The sequence below is a fragment of the Schistocerca serialis genome, chromosome 6, assembly GCF_023864345.2.
Source record: "Schistocerca serialis cubense isolate TAMUIC-IGC-003099 chromosome 6, iqSchSeri2.2, whole genome shotgun sequence".
Taxonomy (NCBI): Eukaryota; Metazoa; Arthropoda; class Insecta; order Orthoptera; family Acrididae; genus Schistocerca; species Schistocerca serialis.
This window is the reverse complement of record NC_064643.1, coordinates 684,127,469-684,149,203: the sequence shown is the minus strand read 5'-3', so window position 1 is coordinate 684,149,203 and position 21,735 is coordinate 684,127,469. Positions and strand designations below refer to the sequence as shown.

The 21,735-nt window shown below is 39.8% G+C and overlaps 1 protein-coding gene across 1 annotated transcript in view; it reads right to left on the bottom strand.

The window, feature by feature from the left end:
• Nucleotides 1-21,735, bottom strand: part of LOC126485113 (synaptic vesicle glycoprotein 2C-like) — a 498,779-nt gene that overhangs the window by 33,582 nt on the left and 443,462 nt on the right. The window contains exons 7-8 of the mRNA XM_050108743.1: nt 9,469-9,650; nt 2,758-2,929 (exon numbers count right to left, since the gene is read on the bottom strand). Coding sequence (XP_049964700.1) covers nt 2,758-2,929; nt 9,469-9,650 — 354 coding nt within the window. The remainder of the gene's footprint in view (nt 1-2,757; nt 2,930-9,468; nt 9,651-21,735) is intronic.

Sequence of the window (21,735 nt, the reverse complement as noted above, 5' to 3'; positions counted from 1 at the left end):
AGTTCACTTAGGCCTGCCTTGTGTCCAGATGACTTCATGGTCAGGCTGAATTGTGACTTCGGTACACACAGTATTTTTGTACACAGTAACCTGTCTGTTCTTTGGCATTACACAATTCTATTATTACCCTTCTTAAATACATTTGTTTGTAATGTCTACACATAAAACTATTATTTTATTCACTCCACAATAATATCCTAGTGCAGCAACAGTAACTGATTATTCCAAAAAGAAGAAACAGTCTCTGTTGCAAAAGGTTTTATTGCTAACATCAGTGATTGTTGGTGCCAGATAGGTTTGCGTATTTTCATGCAACAAAAATTTGTACATAATTTGAAGATGTGTCAACAGCATGAAACATGTCATTAACAATACAGTGAGGTGACAGAAGTCTTGGTATACCACCTAATATTGTGTTGGACCTCCTTGCACCCAGCATAGTGCAACAATTCAACATGGCATGGACCCAACAAGTCATTGGAAGAAGCCTCCTGCAGAAATATTGGGCCATGCTGCTTCTATAGCCATTGATAATTGCAAAAGTGTTGCCACAGCAGATTTTGTGCTTGAACTGATCTCTCAATAATGTCTTGTAAATGTTCAATGGGACTCATATCGGGCAACTGGGTGGCCAAATCATTCACTTGAATTGTCCAGAATGTTCTTTGTAACATGGTGTATTGCCACTCATAAAAATTCCATCGATGTTTAGGAACATGAAGTTCGTGAATGGCTGAAAATGGTCTCCAAGTAGCCAAACACAACTATTTCCAGTCAATGATTGGTTCAGCTGGACCAGAGGACTCAGGTCACTCAATGTAGACACGGCCCACACCACATGGAGCCACCACTAGCTTGTACAGTGCCTTGTTGACAACTTAGGTGCACGGCTTCATGGGGGTCTGCATCACACTCTAACACTTCCATCAGCTCTCACCAACTGAAATTAGGCCTCATTTGACCCACCACAGTTTTCCAGTCATCTAGAGTCCAACCAATATGGTCATGAGCCCAGGCGAGGCACTGCAGGTGATGATGTGCTGTTAGCAAAGGCACACACATCGGTCGTCTGTTGCCATAGCTCATTAACACCAAATTTTGCTGCACTGTCCTAACCGACATGTTTGTCATATAACCCACATTGATTTTATGCAGTGTTGCTTATCTGTTAGCACTGACAGTTCTATGCAAAATCTTATCACTGACAAATCTAGGCAAATGCTGCTGCTCTCAGTCATGAAACCTGTCAGCCACTGTGATGTCCATAGCAAGAGGTAATGCCTGAAATGTGGCTTTCTCAGCACACTCTTGACACTGTGGATTGCTGAATACTGAATTCCCTAATGATTTCTGAAATGGAATGTTCTATGTGTTTAGCTCCAACTACCATTTTGCATTCAAAGTCTGTTAACTCCTGTTGTGTGGTCATAATCATGTCAGAAACTTTTTCACTTGAACACCTGAGTATGAATGACAGCTCCACCAACACAGTACCTTTTATACCTTTTGTAAGCAATACTAACACCATCTGTACATGTGCATACCATTATCTAATGAGTCAGTGTAAAGCCTTTTGCAATTATGCAAATGCAGCTAATTCATAATCATTTCTTCCCAATGAACACTTATATTTAACTTAACTAATTCTCAGAAATCTTTAGTGCGAAACAGACATGTGGGGAAAATGCTGAAATTTTTTCATAAATTACTATCAAGTCATGAACAGACACACAAACAAGAATGAGGACATTGCTAGCTTTTTGGATAAAACTTTCTTCAGAGCTAGAGAGACCACACACACACACACACACACACACACACACACACACACAAAATGATGCACCTGCACAGTTACAGTGTCTCAGGACAATGTAGCGCTCTCTCTCTCTCTCTCTCTCTCTCTCTCTCTCTCTCTCTCTCTCTCTCTCTCTCTCTGTGTGTGTGTGTGTGTGTGTGTGTGTGTGTGTGTGTGTGTGTGTGTGTGTGCGCGCTTCATCTATAACTCTGAAAAAAGAATTTGTCCAAAAGCTAGCAAAATTTTCAATCTTGCATATATGTATATCAACGTCTCTATGTGTTAACTGCTGTTGGGTTGTTATCTTAACCTTTTCCACCACTGACTTCATCTGTAACATCTTCTCAGGGAATTCCCATAAGTAACTTCTACAGCCTTCTTAAATCAAAAGGATGGTCCACACAGAATATAGAGTACAATTTGATTCATCTAGCATGATTAATTCAATCAGTATCTTGGCTATTAATTTAACTGTCTTGGAGGCTATGCTCTCTATTTATATTGCATTTCTAGACATACAGCCTCATATGGTGAAAATTGTAACATCCATTAACAAGGTTGCCCTTTATATCTACCTTTTTACACTTTAGAATCACTGTATTATTTACCCTGAGAATGTGTTTTCCCTGCAGTAGCATAGTATAATTGTATTCACTCATCATGAATGCACTCTTCATACACAGCTCCAAAGAATAAGTGCTACTTTTGCTATTCTACTAAAAATTCTCTACATTTTATATTCGGCCGTGTCAGTACCAGGCTGGCTATTTAACTGAAGTCACAGCCAATTCATTTGTATATTCCATTTGTATGTTCTTCTAAAGTATGAAAAGGACCTTTCTCTACAATATCTTACTGTACACAAATTTGTGGTGAACCATTCTGTTGTCTATGAGAGTAATCTGAATGTAGAAATTGGAAAAAAAGAATTAAGTTATCCAATGTTAAGCAAGTATTTTTACCACGCCACAAGTTCCTTCCTCTATGCCGTGTAGTTCATCCTCAGGTGGAGTGAAAGTTATCATGTCACAGATAGAGGCTGATGCTAAACTGCCATTATCAGTCTTGTGATACTCATTATATTCTTCTATTGAGGCAAACAGCTGAGGTGCCCAAAGTCTCATGGTGTTCATGCTGCAAAGTAACAAAACACACATAACCATTTGAAAATGTCACTAACGGCGTTCAAAACAGTGGTATGTTAACGCAGTGTACTTGATGACAGTGACACCTGTAGAACAGAGCAGTGATTTGATAATAATTAAAAAACAAAATCTTAACAGTGCACTTTGTAAAAAGCTTTTAAGGTACATGATAAGAGGAGTTCTGTCTTACACTGAACTATTGGTTACATGAAAAATGGACTAAAGGGAATCTGAAATTTACATAACAAAACATGATATTAATATCCACATTGAATTCAAAAGCAAAAATTCTGTGAAGTTATATTAATATTCTAAAAGTGGATGTATTAGTGCTAAAGCAAGTAACTGTAGACCTTAAATGTGAAAAAATTATATCTGCAAGGAAACTAAAGTGATAAAGTGCTAAATCTAAAACAGCGTAATTGCAGAAACATGAGGTGTGGCACATATGATACAATCATTTAGAAAGGTATTAAACTGAAGATATAAAACCAACATGTAAGTATAAATGGACAAGTGAAACAATCAAACTAAAAACTGTTGTCATAGCATGGGAAACGAGAGCAGAAATAAATTAATTTCTCATTCCATTATTTTGCATACAAGACAGTAAAACTTCATCTTTCAATATTTCATCTGTTAATTGTAGGGCCATCTTTAAGGAAAGTTGATGTGTGAATTTTAAGTAGGCAAACAAGCATAATTACTAAAACCTTGTCACACATGACTGCCTCTCTTTAGTTCATTGAACTATAAATCTTTCTACTTGTTTTAATCACCATTTATACTTGGTAATCATTGTTGCTAAATTGTATAATGGTAACTGACTGACACCAGTTTCAATGTGAATATCCTCAAAAAGCTCAGGTCTATTTGCTACCTTAGATAGAGAAACAAATCACTACAAATTCAGAAAAATTAAATGATTTACTCCAGAGGAAAAGCTTCACAAACCGAAAAAGTCAATGATGTTTTGGTCCACCTCTGGCTCTTATGAAAGCAGCTATTCGGCTTGGTATTGATTGACAGAGTTGTTGAATGTCCTCCTGAGGGATATAGTGCCAAATTCTATTGAACAGGTGTAATTGGAAGTGAAACGTGGATGATAAATAGCTTAGACAAGAAGAGAATAGAAGCTTTTGAAATGTGGTGCTACAGAAGAATGCTGAAGATTAGATGGGTTGATCACATAACTAATGAGGAGGTATTGAATAGAATTGGGGATAAGAGAAGCTTGTGGCACAACTTGACTAGAAGAAGGGATCGGTTGGTAGGACATGTTATGAGACATCGAGGGATCACCAATTTAGTATTGGAGGGCAGCGTGGAGGGTAAAAATCGTAGAGGGAGACCAAGAGATGAATACACTAAGCAGATTCAGAAGGATGTAGGCTGCAGTAGGTACTGGGAGATGAAGAAACTAGCACAGGATAGAGTAGCATAGAGAGCTGCATCAAACCAGTCTCAGGACTGAAGACCACAACCACAACAACAACAACAACAACAACAACAACAGGTGAAATCATCAAGATCCCTAGCTGCTTGGAGGACCTTGCCCATAATGCTACAAATGTTCTCAACTGAGGAGATATCTGGTGACCTCGCTGGTCAAGGCAGGGATTGGTAAGCACGAAGACAAGCAATAGAAACTCACAGTGTGTGGACAGGCATTAGCTTGCTGAAATGTAAGCCCAGGATGGCTTGCCATGGAGGGCAACAAAAAAGAGGTGGTGGTCGTGGTTAGTGTTTAACGTCCCGTCGACAACGAGGTCATTAAAGACGGAGCGTAAGCTCGGGTTAGGGAAGGATTGGGAAGGAAATCGGCCGTGCCCTTTCAAAGGAACCATCCCGGCATTTGCCTGAACCGATTTAGGGTAATCACGGAAAACCTAAATCAGGATGGCCGCAGACGGGATTGAACCGTCGTCCTCCCGAATGCGAGTCCAGTGTGCTAACCAACAAAATAGAGCATAGAATATTGTTGATGTATTGCTGTGCTGCTAGTGTGCCACTGATGACAACCAAAGGGATCCAGCTATGAAAAGAAATGGTACCCCAGCCAATCACTCCTGGTTGTCAGGCTATATGGCCAGTGACAGTCAGGTTCGTATCCCACCACTGTCTGGGGCATCTCTTGGCATGTCTTTGCTGGTCATTGGAGGCATTGACTGGAGTAGAATTGTCAAACTGAGCTCTGATGACTAGCAAAGACATGTCTGGAGATGCCCCAAACAGCAGTCGGAGACCAACCTGACCATCACCAGCCATAAGGCCTGACAATCAGGAGTGATAGCCCGATTGCCATTTCTTTTCATAGCCGGATCATTTTGGTTGCCATTCATGATATCCTTACAATACAGTGGTATGTCAATGATATTCTAAGCTCCGTTTTGTTGCCCTTCTCAGCAAGCCATCCTGGATTTACATTTCAGCAAGATAATGCCCGCCCACACACAGTGACAGCTTCTACTGCATCTCTTTGTGCTTGCTAATCCCTACCTTGGTCAGCAAGGTCACAAGATGTCTCCCCAATTGAGAATACTTGGAGCATTATGGGGAGGACCCTCCTACCAGTTTGGTATTATGACGATCAATGCATCAATTCAACAGAATTTGGCACGATATCCCTCAGGAGGACATGCAACAAATCTATCAATCAATGTCAAGCCGAATAACTGCTTGCATAAGGACCAGAGGGAGCTCAACATGTTATTGACTTGCTTAATTTGTGAAGCTACTTTTCTTGAATAAATCAATTAACTTTTCTAAAATTGCAATCATTTCCTTGTCTGTACATGTACATCACATCTACTGATTTTCATCCCATTCAGATAATTCCTTCGTGGAGTGTCTTTCTCTCCTAGAATGTTTTCCTACACAACTGGGCTTCTGATCTATCTGCTCTAAGGTAGGTTACAGAAAAGATATTTAATATTCTTTCGCAGGATGTCTTATAATACCTACCACTTATAACACTAACTACTACAATCAATTACTGTATGATCAAAGTGGCATCCTATGATGACAATACGATTGGGAAATGTATTTACTATAGTGCTGAGGTTTTCTCTAAAGTTTGTGGTTACATCCGGAGGCAGGTTGGTAGTCAGTGGATCTAATTATAGGTTTGTACCCACTCTGAATACTGAGCCTTACTCAAACCATCTTGCATATGGCTTCAGTTTCTACCTCAGTTCAGTTGAGTTTCTTGTCTACTGTGATGAATAAACCACGTCCATGTTCCATTGCCAAAATTTTTGCTATAAACCCCAGATTTAACCCAAATATCTTATTGTCAATTTTGGGTTTCAGCCAGTCTCTCCCTTTTCATGTGAACAAGATGAGTTCTTCAAACACACTAGACAAGAATGGCTAGAAGTTATACAATTAGAAACCTCTCCTTCAATAACATGAGGGAGTCTCATGATTGCACAACATTCATCAACTTTGTCAACAGAGGAAATATTCGGGTCAAAGTTTATAAGCGTTGTGAGAGTCTCCTCATATCTGTATTTTATTTTGCAACTCATTTTATACTTTTATGACACTTCACAATTACTGTCACAAAAACCAAGATATGAACTGTTTGCAGTAACAACACATTCCTCTATATACATTATAACTGTGCGCTGCCAGGTTGCTCATTTAGTGTAATGGTTGAATAGTACTCTCTTAACTTTTTTTATACTAGGCTTAACTTTTTTTAGGCTTATGATGGTATTACAGCACCATGGCAGAAAGCAGTATATGAGATTTTAATTCACAAGGAGACATCACCAACTTGATAACATATTTTAAAGGAGAACAAAGCACACTAGCAAGATATCAGCCCCAGCGACTGACCACAAGTGAAAATACAGGCCACATTCAGTTATGTTCTTCTGAATGTACAGCTTTTAAATATTTGTGCATACTGGTTGTTTGTCACTCACTCCATGCAACTGCAGCCACCTAATAGCCAAGTGTGATGTACTTTATAGTGGAGTGACTGCCAGTGCCCTCCTATTTGCAAGATGTTGATGGCAGAGGAAAATTAAAGGAGGAGGAGGTCATGTCTGCCCATTGTGTTTTGAAATGTTCGAGAACACATGCTACTTTATGAGAAAAAGAAGTAAGTAATATGAGTACATAACATGTAAACCTCCAGCACAAATATTTTTCAATATTATCTTAACAATATTCTCTTATGGATATACAGTTTGTTAATCCACAATGTGTTTGTGAATCATAACATAAAAGTTTTCCAAGAAAAAGAGACTTCTGGCAACAGTTTCAGGTTAAAAACTGCACACATTGACATAGTGAACAAAGCACTATCGTGTGTTGGTTCACAGACATTATTAACAAACACTTCTTATTCACTTCATTGTACAGTTCTTTCACTCTTGAGCATTAGGCAGCAGCAGTGGGGTAGAGCGAGTGACAACCGGTGAGCATTTTACATTTTACATCCTTGAGGCAAGACATTCTGACAAATTATAATAGGTGTGGCTAATAAGCAATCATGGACCTTGCTGTTGGTGGGGAGGCTTGCTTGCCTCAGTGATACAGACAGCTGTACCATAGGTGCAACCACAATGGAGAGATATCTGTTGAGAGGCCAGATAAACACGTGGTTCTTGAAGAGAGGCAGTAGCCTTTTCAGTAGTTGCACAGGTGACAGTCTGGATGACTGACTGAACTGACCTTGTAACACCATTGACTGAACTGGCCTTAACATCATTGACTGAACTGGCCTTGTAACATCAACCAATACAGCCTCGCTGTGCCATTACTGCGAATCGCTGAAAGTAAGGGAACATTACAGCTGTAATTTTTCCCAAGGGTATGCAACTCTACTGTATGGTTTTAATTGACAATACCATCCTCTTGGGTAAAATATTCCAGAGGTACAATAGTCCCCCATTTGGATATCTGAGCAGGGACTACTCAGGAGGACATTGCTATCAGCAAAAACAAAATTGGCAATCTATGGATCAGAGCGTGAAATGTCAAATCCTTTAATCAGGCAAGTAGCCTTGAAAATTTAAAAAGGTAAATGCATACGTTAAAGTTAGATGTAGTGGGAATTGGTGAAGTTTCATGGCAGGAGGAACAGGACTTCTGGTCAGGTGAATGCAGGGTTATAAATACAAAATCAGATAGTGGAATGCAGGAGTAGCTTCAATAATGAATAAAAAAAAATAGGAATGTGGATAAGCTACTACAAACAGCATAGTGGTGCTTTTTGCAGCTGAGATAGACATGACACCCACACTCACCACAGTAGTACAAGTTTATGAGAGAGATGAGACCTTGATAAACTGAAAGAACCAGAGATTGCTGAGAGTTTCAGAGGGAGCATTAGGGAAAGGAACAGGGGAAAGGAACACATTAGAAGGAGAATGGGTAGCTTTGAGAGATGAAATACAGAAGGCAGCAGAGGATCAAGTAGGTAAAAAGATGAGGGCTAGTAGAAATACATGGGTAACACAAAAGATATTGAATTTTATTGATGATAGGAGAAAATGAAGCAGGCAAAAGGGAATACAAACGTCTCAAAAATGAGATTGACAAGAAGTGCAAAATTGCTAAGCAGGAATGACTAGAGAAAAAATGTAAGAATGTAGAAGCATATATCACTAGGGGCAAGATACCACATATGTGCTCTTCCCTCTGAACTCCTTTTGTCTTCTTGTATAGCCACTGATTCATCTGTTGAAAAACCTGCCTCACACTATCTTGCTATCACCTCTCTATCTCCTTCCCTACTCCCTTGCCACCTCCACCTACTGCACTCAATAACTGATACTCAACAGTCAGTCTCACTGTAACCATGGGTGTGGTAATTTAGGTGTCTACGTTGTTGTGTGTGCAAATGTGTGCTCTTTTGCTACAGAAAGAGCAAGAGCTCCAAAGCTAGTGTAAATGCCGTGTACAGTTCAGTGTTTCTATGTGCGATACATCAGACAGCTACAGGTGAGCAGTTGCCTATCTTCTTCTTCTTCTTCTTCTTCTTCTTGATCTCTACTTCTCATACCATAAGTCATTTTTACTTTTTGGAGGTCATAATAGAACTCATCGCAAGATTAAGTGTTATGCCTTTTGTTATGAACCAATTGTGAATTTAGACTAATTCCTCTGGTATAATTAGTTAATAAGATGACCTTTTTTCTACTGTTAAGATATGACTCCATGTATGCAAGCGAAATCCCTTTAATGCCATATTTTAGTTTTCAATCTAGAATTTTTTGATCAACACAACCAACGGCCTTTAGGCATGTAAATAACAAGCTGAACATTATAGATCAGCTTTTCAAGACGCTCACACTTATTGTGCTGGGTATGTACAGACTGATGGAAAAGAGCTACAATGTTCAACTTCATATTTCTATATTTATCCACTGTTCAATGTCTCGGCTATAGAGTGGGAGGTTTCATCCACTTACTCATTCAGTGCATGACAAAGTCTTTGTGTAATGGTGTAAATGAATCTGCTCAAAAATCTTAGTGCATCAGTGAAAAAACAAGTAAAAATCTTTAACTTGCCCAAATAAAGTAGAATACTGAATGACAAAGATCATCAAAGCTCTTGGTAGCAGTGGCTTGATGAATAGGCGTTTGGCTTCCTTCAGCCCACCACCCAGTGCTGAGCCTGGACTTCCATTTGCTGAAGTGGATCTAGTTAATGATTCAGTTTCATATGGTGTTTCCTTCTTCAGTTGGTGTACCTATAACATAATAAAAATACACACATTGGAATGATAATAAAATGATTAATTTCTTACTTCATTCCTACACTAAAAACTGTCTGGTAATTTACAAATTTATACTTATGTGATAACAACTAACCTTTATTCAATTTGAATGATAGTTTAATGAGTGGCTGATATGATTCAGTCACTTAATTAAAGCTTGACTACTGTCCTTCCTCATATGTTTGTAGTTTTACATGGTGACCAAACAATATGCTGTTCACATATTGCACGCATTTATGAACAGTGAAACCCATGTAAACGTAAGCTTCCGCAGCCATTGTCACAGTCACTAAAATTATTCTGGGTTTGCAACTGCATTGTCAGCTATAAAATTCCAACGTTTCAGCGACTATTGCAAGACGCCTTCCTCAGGGTGTATTGCTGAACTGCTGAAACATCGGAATTTTGTAGTTGACAATGCGGTCCCAAACCCAAAGAGTTTTATTGACAGTGAAACCCATGTTATGTATCTTTACCAAAGTATTTCAAGAAGGGAATAATTTAATCATTTAGATCCTGTTGAAATGGCAGAAGCAACAAAGTACCAGACTAGGAACAGAACAAAAAATGAAGGCTGCTAATAAGACTGAGAAACTTGGAAATTTACTACTAACTATCTTCTGGGCTTGATAATAGTGCCACAGATGACATTTCATTACATTTGTTCTGGCATTACCACAAACACCGGGATGAAGACGAAGAATGCAAGACCAGAGAATGCGGTGAAACAATGTCGGCCAATGGTGCGCTGAATAAGAGCATCCTCAAACTGAAGTGAATATAAGCGCTGCTCCAGCCTAGGCCAGACATTAGTGGAATGTATTCACGGAGTATAGTAGGACCTAGGAGAGAGTACTATGAATTCAGTATTGGTGATCCACAAACTATGTGACAAACTTGCATGAACTCGACTTGGTTGCATGTCACCCTTCGTTTGCAACACCTTTGTAAATATAAGTTAAGTATTGTCATTCTGCTTTATAGATATAAATCTACTAATCTTATTTGCTTGAATTGTTGTATAGCATTCCAAGAATGCAGCATCCCTTAGGCACCCTATACGAGAAGAGTGGGTATGACCCAACAACTGGCATCGAGGATGGGATTCTCGTCACACGGCCCATGTCATTAATGCAGCATATTCCAAGTATGCAACCAGCAAGCACGCATGCAGTTTAGTCAGTGATATGTGAGTCGAACAAACTTTTTGTTCAATTACTTATTTGTGGGAAATGTGTGAAATTTCAGCTAGACACGGGGGCCTCTATCACATTGCTAAATCATTACACATATGAAGTGTTAGGCTCTCCACACCTGTCTAAAACTAGCACACAAATGATGGCTTATGATGGGCAAGACACTCCAGCTATGTGTCGTTTGCATATCCGAACAGAGACTTTCACACTGCTCAAATCATGCGAGTGTGAGAACATATTTGGTCTTGATTCTTTTGATTTGTTTGGCTTTAACATTCAGGACAATGTATTGTCAGTGTCTGCATTCAATGCAAAAGACAGTGCAGCTAGCTTGCTAAAAGAATTCCTGGAACTCTTTTCTGAAGGTTTAGCAAAAGCTAATAATTTTTTTGCACACATGTTAGTCTGAAAGACAATGTTCAGCCAAAATTTTGCCATGCCAGAACTGTTCCCATTGCATTACGGGACAAAGTCGCTGCTGAACCTAAAGAATTGCAAGATCGTGGAGTTATTGCGCCCGTATCAGCTAGTCAATGGGCAAGTCCACTCGTTTTGCTCCCCAAACCTTCAGGTCGCATTCGCCTCTGTGTTGACTTAGTCTACAGTCAACCCACAAACTGGCATTGATTCTTATCTGATGCCACGCCCAGAGGATTTTACGGACAAATTAGGCACTGGATGCTACTTTTCAAAAATTGATTTGCACGATGTATATCTTCAAATACTGCTCAATGAAGAATCTCAAAGTGTGTGTAGTGAATACTCACTTGGGCTTGTTGAAATATTTGTGTTTGCCTTTTGCCAGTGCCTCCACACCCACCATTTTCCAACGGTATTTGGAACAGCTGACTGTACAGGTGCCAAACTGTTCAAACTATTTGGACGACATTATAGTAGCAGGTCATGTGCCTGAAGAACATATTGCAAATTTACGTGCCTTGTTTCGTGTGTTATCTGATGCAGGACTAAAGTATAGACTGGACAAGTATGATTTTTTTAAATTGCAGTATCTTAGTCATATCATAAACAGTCAAGGTAAACATCCTCTTCAGTTGTATTTGTTAGCCATATGAGACTTGCCAGTTCCTTGCAGTATCACCCAATTGGAGTCAGTCTTATGGAAAGTAAACTATTATATTCAGTTCATACCAAATGCTGCACAAATCATGGCTCCATTGCATCGCTTGCCTCACAAGAATGTCCCACTTATCTGGACAGATGAGTGCCAAGCAGCTTTTCAAAAACTTAAAGATGCTTTGCTCAGTGATCGATGCTTAGTTCACTTTGATCCTGCCAAACCAGTTATATTGGAAGTTGATGCTTCCTCTTACAGAATCGGTGCAGTGCTTTCACACAGAATTGGAGATAAAGACAGACCTATTGCTTCTTCATCAAAGCTCAGTGTAACTATTCACAAACTGAGAAAGAGGCTTTGGCTATTGTGTATGGTGTCACCAAATTCTACCACTATTTTTATGGCAGAAAAGACTACTTAGTAATGGATCACAAGCCTTTGCAGCCCTTATTTCATCCGACAAAACCGGTTCCTGTACAAACTGCTGAAAAATTCAAAGATGGGCTTTGTTGTTGTCTCAATACCAGAGCACAAGATTGTGTATCATCTGACGGCTCAACATGGTAATTTGGACGCACTTTCACGTCTTCTGATTGGGCCTGATACAGACTTTGACACTTCTGCTACATCTTGTTGTCACATCAATGCTCAGCATTCTGAATTGCTTCAATCTTTTGTGCTGAACTATAAGAAAATTGCACAGGCCATGGATGATGATCCAGAATTGAATGTTTTGCTCAACTACATTCACATATCTTGGCCTCATTCTTTGCATTGCATAAAGAACTCTGTAGTGTGCTGATACTTTGCATGTCGGCGTAGCCTCGCTGTACAGAAAGGTGTGACTCTTGTTCAGAATGACAGTGGCCAATCAAGTGTGTTGATGCCTAAAGTTTTGCAAAAAGAAGTGTTGCAATTACTTCACCAAGGACACTTGGAGGATTGTTCATATGAAAGCGTCAGCGCAGCGACACTGTACCTGGCAGCCTATGGACGCCCAAATAGAAGATATGACATCACAGTGTCACGCATGTGCAGAAAATCAGTCCGCTCCGCCACAAAAATTCTCTGCTTTGCCTAAGTCGCAATCCCCATGGCAACGTGTGCACATAGAGTTTGCAGGACCCTTTTGGAACACCCACTGGTTGATTGTGCTTGACTCATACAGCCAGTTTCCTTTTGTGGTGCCTACGAACTCGAGAATGTCATATAGCAATATTCAGGTGTTGCCATTGACGTTTTACCCTGAATGTTTACCTGAAATAATAGTGTCCGAAAATGGCCCTCAGTTCAAGTCAAATTTATTTGAAACAATCTGTGAATGCAATGGCATACAGTATCTAACTAGTGCACTGTTTCATCCACAGTCAAACGGTGAAGCGGAACATTCTTTCGGAACCTTCAAGCAGCAGATGGCTAAACCTCACTCCGCATACACCAGGGATCAAGCATTGCAACAGTTTCTCGCCTCATATCATTCACACCCATGAGATTGACCATCGCCAGCTGAATTGCTTCAAGACCACTGCCATTGGATACTGCTCCATCCTCCTCAGCATCCGGCACTGAAGAAAGGCCACAAGTATCGCTTTACGCCACATGATATTGTCTTTTACAGGGTATTTAGCAGCAGCAGATGGTGGGTGTGAGGTGAGATCATCTGTGGACTTGGTGCTTGCATGTATCTTTTTTCAGATCCAGTTGGTTTGCAGCACCACCATCAAAATCAGCTTTGCCTCTGTCATGTCCACGATGATCTTTCAGTCCCTCTTCCCCCAGATTCACAGGTCCAGAGGGCAGCGCGGCCACAACGGCCACCAGAGGGTGTCATCATGACATGGAAACGGAGCCTTTGCCTCCTATGCTACCTCTTGTCCTACCGATGGAGCTGGACCTGCCCACACCACAGCAGTCGCTGCCTCCTTCATCTGGTCCATGGAAGCAGGAGGTGCATGCATACTCTTCTGGTCATTTTCTGACAGACATTTCCGCCAGAGCGCAGGCCGGATGGTGGAGTACGAACGGAAGCTTGACATCCCCTGCAGCCACAGCTTCTGACCCGTTGCGCCCACACTCCTGCATCCCCCACTGTGGTCGCACTCCCTACAGGATGACGATCCATCGCTTTAGAGGGGGGGGGGGGGGGATGTTCTGGCGTAACCACAAGCGCTGGAATGAAGACAAAGAATGCAAGACGAGGGAAGGCAGTGAAATGACGTTGGCCAATGGTGCACAGAATATGAGGTGCGACAATAAAGTAATGAGAATGATGTGAAAAAAATGTTGCTTACCATTATAGTCAAGTTTAGTGTTGTCACTTTCAAGTAGTTCCCTTCTGATTGCACACACGTTTTCCAGCGCTTCTGCCACTGATGTTAACATTTCTGGAACTAATCTTCAGTAATATCCTCCAAGACCCTCGTCACAACTTTTTGGACATCTTGTGTTGTTTCATTGTTTGAAAATGGTGTCCCTTGACCGCCATTTTGACCCTTGGAAATAGAAAAAAGTCGCACAGAGCGATATCTGTTGGATAAGGTAGTACTGAAATTTGTTTTGAGGTTAAAAATTGCTGTACTGACAGAGCAGTATGGGATGGCGCATTATCATGATGCAGAATCCAATTATCAGCAATGTTGGCACGGACACGAAGAACTCTTTTACGAAGTCTTTCTAAAATTTCTTTGTAGTAATATTGGTTAACTGTTTGTCCAGGAGGCACCCACTCTTTATGAACAATTCCCTTGGAATCAAAGAAGCACACAAGGATGCGTTTCACTTTTGACTTTGATATGCGAGCTTTTTTGGGTCTGGGTGATCCCTTTGAGCACCATTGTCAACTATGGCGTTTTGTCTCTGGATCGTATTAAAAAAAAAAAAAAAAATTTCATCACCAGTGATAATGCGGCTCAACAATTCTGGATTGATTTCCATTTGCTCTAACAGATCGGCTGCCACATTTTCCTGTGTTTCTCGCTATTGTGTTGTGAGATTTTTGGAGATCATTTTTGCACAAATCTTTCTCATACCAAGATCTTCAGTTATTATTAGACGAACCATTTCTTGATTGATGTTCAGTTCTTCTGCTATAATTTTCACGGATAATCTTCGATCAGATCGTACGAGTTCACGCACCCTGGCCAAGTTGACATCTGTCCGTGAGGTTGATGGTCGTCCACTGCGGTCTTCAACTTCAACATTCGTTCTGCCTTCACTAAACATTTTATGCCAACAAAAAACTTGAGCTCGTGACATAACCTCCTCTCCAAAAGCCTTCTGAAGCTTACCATAAGTTGTCGTCACATTTTCACCCAATTTAATGCAAAAAGAAATGGCATACCATTGCGCAATATTATGCGGTTCCATTTCCGTGACAAGAGACACAAACACATGTTAACTCATTACAGCACAACTCATGACTGAGCAGTTGCATCGATGTGCCGCTTGGACTAGAGGCAGCTTATAGACCAAGGTCAAAGATATTTTGCCTACGCAAGCCTGCAACACTTCTTTTTGCAAAACTTTAGGGATCAACACACTTGATTGGCCACTGTCATTCTGAACAAGAGTCACACCTTTCTGTACAGCCACATCTTGCAAAGAAAATCAGTCTCATTACTTTATTGTCACACCTCATAGGACCACACCATGACAGGAGCGTCCTCAAACCAAAGTGAATATAAGCACCGCTCCTGCCAGCCTCAGCTGGAAATTAGTGGAATGTATTCATGAAGCATAGTGGAATGTATTCATGGAGCATAGCATGGCCTAGAAGAGAGTACTGTGAATTCAGTATTGGTGATCCACAAACTGTGTGACAATCTTGCACGAACTCTGAATTGGTTGCATGTCGCCCTTCATTTACCTTTGTAAATACATATTAAGTATTGTCACTCTGCTTTATAGAAATAAAACTACTAATGTTATCTGCTTGAACTGATGTATAGTATTCCAAGAATGCAGCATTCCTTAGGCACCCGATACAAGACGAGTGGTCTAGACCCAACAACATTAGCCATATTTTTTAGATCCCACAGAATGACCTATACCTGTACTCTGTGAACCACTTTGCCATTGTACCAGTTATTACAGATGCTTCCCATTCCATTCAAGTATGTTGCACAGGAAGAGTGATTGTTTAAATGCCTCTGTGCATGCTGTAATTAATTTAATTTTGTACTCGTGATCCATACGGAAGCAATATTTAGGAGATTTGTAGTATATTCTTAGAGTTATCACCTAAGGCCAATTCTTTAAACTTTAGACTTTCTCAAGATATTTTACGTCTACCTTCAAGAATCTGCCAGTTCAGTTTCTTAATGATGTCTGTTACTCTCTCTGGTGGGTCAAACAAAACTGTGACCCTTCCTGCTGCCATTATCTGCACATGGTCAAATGTCCCCTGCTAGTCCTATTTGAAATGAGTCCTATACACTTGAACAACATTCTAGGATGGATCACACGAGTGATTTGTAAGCAATGTCCTTTGTATACTGATTGAATTTCCATAGTATTCCACCCACAAACTGAAGCCTGCTACATTCCTTACTGACAACTAGGCCTACATGATTGGTCCATTTCATGTTCCTACTAAGTGTTACACCCTGGTATTCACACGAATTTCCAATAGTGACTCACTGGTATATTCAAGGATACTATATTTTTTTTCATTTTGTTATATGCACAATTTTAGTTTCTGAACATTTAAAGCAAGTTACCAATATTTGCACCACCTTATCACGGTTTGATTGAATATCTGTACAACTTTGATCAGACTGTACTTAATTGTAGACAACTGCATCATCTGCAAAACATCTGACATTACTATTAATATTGTCCACAAGATCATTAATATATAACATGAACAGCAAGGAACCCAAGACACTACCCTAGGGTACACCCAAAGTAACTTCTACATCTGTCGATAACTCCCCATCCAAGATAACAAGCTGCATTCTCCCTACCAAAATATCCTCAATCCAATCACAAATTTCATCTGATATCTCTTATGATTGCACTTTTGATAATAGGCACTGGAGAGGCACTGAGTCAAATGCTTCTCAGAAATTGAGAAATACTGCCTCTACCTGACTACCTTGATCCATGGCTTTGAAGATGTCATGTGTGAAGAGTGCAAGTTAGGTTTCACATGATCTATATTTTCAAAATCCATGCTGGTTGGCATGGAGGAGGTCATTCTGTAAGAGATAACTCGTTATGTCTGAACTCAGAATATGTTCTAAGATTCTACAACAAATGGATGTCAAGGATATATGATGGTAGTTTTGTGGATCACTTCTTCTACCCATCTGCACTTTCTTCTAGCTATTGGGCACAGCTTTTTGTTTGAAGGATCTAAGATAGATTATAGTTAGAAAAGCGGCTAACTCAACCGCAAATTGAGTGTAGAATCCGACGGATTCCATCAGGTCCTGGAACTTTGTTAAGTTTTAATTATTTCAGTTGTTTCTCAATGCCACCAACACTAATATCCATTTCACTAATCTTTTCAGTCTTATAAGAACTTAATTCCGGTAGTACTCCTAGATTTTTCTTTGTAAAGGAACATCTGAGAACAGAGTTAAGCATTTATGCTTTTGCTTTGCTACTCTAAATTTCAGTTCGTGGCTTGTCCATGAGCAACTGGATGCTAACTTTGGTGCCACTAACAGACTTTCTTCTTACAATATTCTGCTCAGTAGTCACTGAAGGATTCACACATCTCTCGACAAAGCCAACATTTTTCATTCAGCACCTCACTATCTCTAGCCCTATGGTTTGTTATATGCCTATAATGCAGAAATCTCTGTTTCTTTATAAGTTTCTATGGAACGAGTGTATACCAAGGAAGGTCTGTCCCATTATGAACTGTTTTACTGAGTACATATCTATTCAGTGCATGTTCAACTATTCTTTTAAACTTATAGTTCCTCAACTCATAGTTCCTCTACAAGCCTCTGTCCTAAGCTAAACATTTCCAGTTCTTCACTGAGACATGACACTACTGCTGCTCTGCTGTTTGCTGATCATGTATTTCTGCTTGTTTTAGTTACCCTTTGTACTTTGGTATTCATTATTGCTATAACTGTCTCATTGTCACTGATATCAGTTTCGAAGTGGACTTCCTCAAAGAGGAAATGTCTCCCGGATGAGGAAAAAAGTCAAACACATACATTTTATTAAAGTGCAATACAATGATGTGACTTAACATTATGAAAAATTGTAGCATTGCACAGCTAAAATTAAAGAGACAGAATATTAATGAATAAAACAGTTGTCAAAAGGCAAGGTATTTTGAAGAGGTCCCTGCAGGATGTTTTACAGCTAACACCAAACGCTGTTCTTCCAACACATTTCTTTATTTTCCCAATACTATCTCCATAAGTTGATCCCACCACCTTATTGACCCCTAACACCATCCTCAAAAAAAAAAAATTCTCTACCTGATTAGTGAATGGAGATACACAGAATAAAGAATAAACTACTTTCTCCATTGTTAAATCATTATAAGTGTTAACAGTATTGATGCATATGCTGCTGGAAATGTAGGCAAAGTAAGGTGATTCATTAAATGTAGTGTGTGGGGTTTTCAATTAAGATTGTCGTTTATCTGTAATACAAAATGCTCAACAATTTTTACTTCTTTGTTTCTAAATGATTAATGGAAAATCTCATATAACTATGTGAAACAAATACTAACAAAGAGATAGAGGGGCTGGCCAGTACTTACCTCAGCTCAGTACAGCCAATAGATACACAAAACAGAACAGAAAATTGATATTCCTAGCTTTCAGAACTTTGTTCCTTCATCAGGGAGGAGAGAGGGGAAAAAAGGGGAAGAAGGGAAAGTGGATTCAGTTAGTCACAACCCAGGTTATGAAGCAACAGGGTTAGGTAAACATGGAGGGTAGTAAGGATGGAGGCATTGTCGTCAGACGGGAATCCACTTTCCCTTCTTCCCCCTTTTCCCCCCCCTCTGTCCTCCCTGATGAAGGAACAAAGTTCCGAAAGCTAGGAATGTAAATTTTCTGTTCTGTTTTGTGTATCTATCAGCTGTACTGAGCTGAGGTAAGTACTGGAGAGCCCCTCTACTTCTTTGTTTCATCATTTAAGTAACCTATTTTTATATTTATGAAGTTCTGTGAAAAGTACTGACTAATATTTACTGTGTCTTGTCAAAAATCAGTAAGAATGCATTTGTTTCCAGATACTTCTTTAGCTGCCCTTTCAGTAAGAGAACTGGTATTACTTTTATCATATACCACAGTTGTTATTACGTACTAAAGTGATAAAACTTGTATTTTGCTAACAATGCAAGGGGAAGATCATTTTTACAATGGTGTGCAAAACTTAAGGGTGAAAGTAAATACCAAATGGTGTTTCTCTGCCAAGTAACAGAGCTTGATGGAACTTCCATCATATATAGAAAGAACTGAGACAGTATAGTACAGAAAGTAACAAACAAAAACGCAATGAGATGAACAGGAATTATACTTTTATTCATAGGCAATAATTAGACTGAAATCACAGTGATTTATGATGGTCCTCTGGACATTACAAAAGGTTGTACATAGTACTTAATAGGTGTGCCATCACCGTTTATGGCAGTGCATGTTCTGCAATGTGCTCAGGAGGTTGAGAAGGAGTTCTTGTGGTAGGGCAGTCCATTCCCACAGTAGTGAAGCTGGCAACTGCTGGATGGTGGTTGGTGCATATAGACATGGTGCAATACATCTCCCCAATGCATCCTACACATGCTTGGTGGAATTTACTTTACGGGAATAGGCAGGCCAGTCCATTTGACAATTTCCTGTCATTCCAAGAGCTCCTCCACCCGCACTGCTTGCTGTGGTAGCACATTGTCATTCGTAACGTCGCAATAACAATGACCGGTGAGTGTAATGTGTCCAAACATTTTGAGGCAATGCACCCTTACAACATCATGCCTTACACTTGTACCATCTATGCGACTACGTTCAGTAATGCTAAGCATACCATCATTTGGAATGAAGGTGGGAAAATGTAATGCATCCAGGAATGTTGTCCAACATGATCATTGTAGTCATCTAGGTGGTATGGCATGAGGCAGCATGATGTTGCATGGGCATACTGATCTCCAAAACTCTGAATATGATACTCTCACTGGTCAAGGTTATTGTGACACTCCCCATGTGCATCTTTTTAGCCATCCATTTGGCCCTGACTTCATTTTTATGGATGACAATGCATAACTGCATCAAACAACACATGTGGAAGATGCTTTCAAATGAGAGGATATTTAGTGAATGATCTGACCTGCCCATGCCCCTGACTTTAATTCCACCAAGCACTTATATTACAGCCTGTCCATGTGCACCAATAGGCATCCAGTAGTTGTCAACTTTGCTGGAGGAGGAATGGAACATTCTACTACTAGAAATCTCACCAACCCTGTGACCAGCATGAGAGCCCGTTTCAGATCATGCACTGCTGTCCATAGCGATCACACATTCTATTAATCCCATGCATTTCCATGACTTCAGTGAAATTATTGTCTTGAATAATAGTGTCATTTCTGTTTGTTTCATTGTGTATTTCTTTCAGTTATCTTTTGTAGTATACTGTAGCAGTTCTTTTTATTTACTATCCAAGTTTCATCAAGGTATGTTACTTGGCAGTGACACATCAGTGCACGTCAGTGTACATATAAGAAACAACAGAGACCCAAATTACAACCCCGTGGTAGACCATACCTGATTGTTTCCTTTGACTGACATGAAACTGATACCCTTTACTGCTTTCTGTAATGCAAATGAGATCAAAACCATGAACCTGCTGTGCCTACAGAAACATAACCAGGTAAATATATGATAGCAATTCAAGTAAAATGTCAACATCATTTAGAAGTGATTGAATTTGGAATGGCTGAAGACACTATCTAAGATTCAGGATTAGTATAAACGTATAAAGGTGTTTCACATTTACTATTACAGGCTTCTAGGGGTTGCAGAGGGGACTTAGCAGATAAAGAAGTCATGTCTGGAAACGTAGAATTTACATATAAAATAAGTTTGAAGAATGGATCAGTCCAGAGTCAAGCCAACACCAGGAACTGCAACCACATTGCCCGGCACCCCCGACATCTCCGTACTCGTGAAAGCTGTGGCGAGTACCGCAATTCAGTCATCAGACATGCTCAGGCTCATTGTACAGTCCATCACTGATGCTGTCACAGCAGCAGTGACTGCCAAGATACAGGAAACTCTGGAGATGATTGGGAGTGAGATCTCTAAACAAATCTTTGAAAGAAACTGAGGACTGGGCACCACTGCTCAAACACAAGCTGACAGCAAAGTGCAAGAAACTTGAACAATAACAAACGAAATAATTTCAGACTGTCTGAGAATCCTGAAAATGACAAAGAGAATACAGACAAATTAATGATCAATCTTGCCTGAAAGACACTGAATGATATTTGGCAAGATCTTCAAAACCTGGACAGATAATAGTGAAGTTTGTGTAGTAATGATAAGAACTGAAATCTCCACAGCAAAGAAGAAACTTGTGAAGTCAGGTCTGACAAAACATAAGGATCTTATTTATGAAAGACTACTGAACTACAAAATGTGTGGACAAACAATGGCATAATAATGGTGAAGACTGAAAACGGGAAAAGATCAGTCTGCAATGCAGATGAACTCAAATGGCTCTGCTTTAGGAGCTAAAAACATATAAACTCTTGCTGCCCCTAGTTTGTGTGTTTATTTTTGTGTCTTTATTTTGTAAAGAAACAATTTATTTTTTTAAA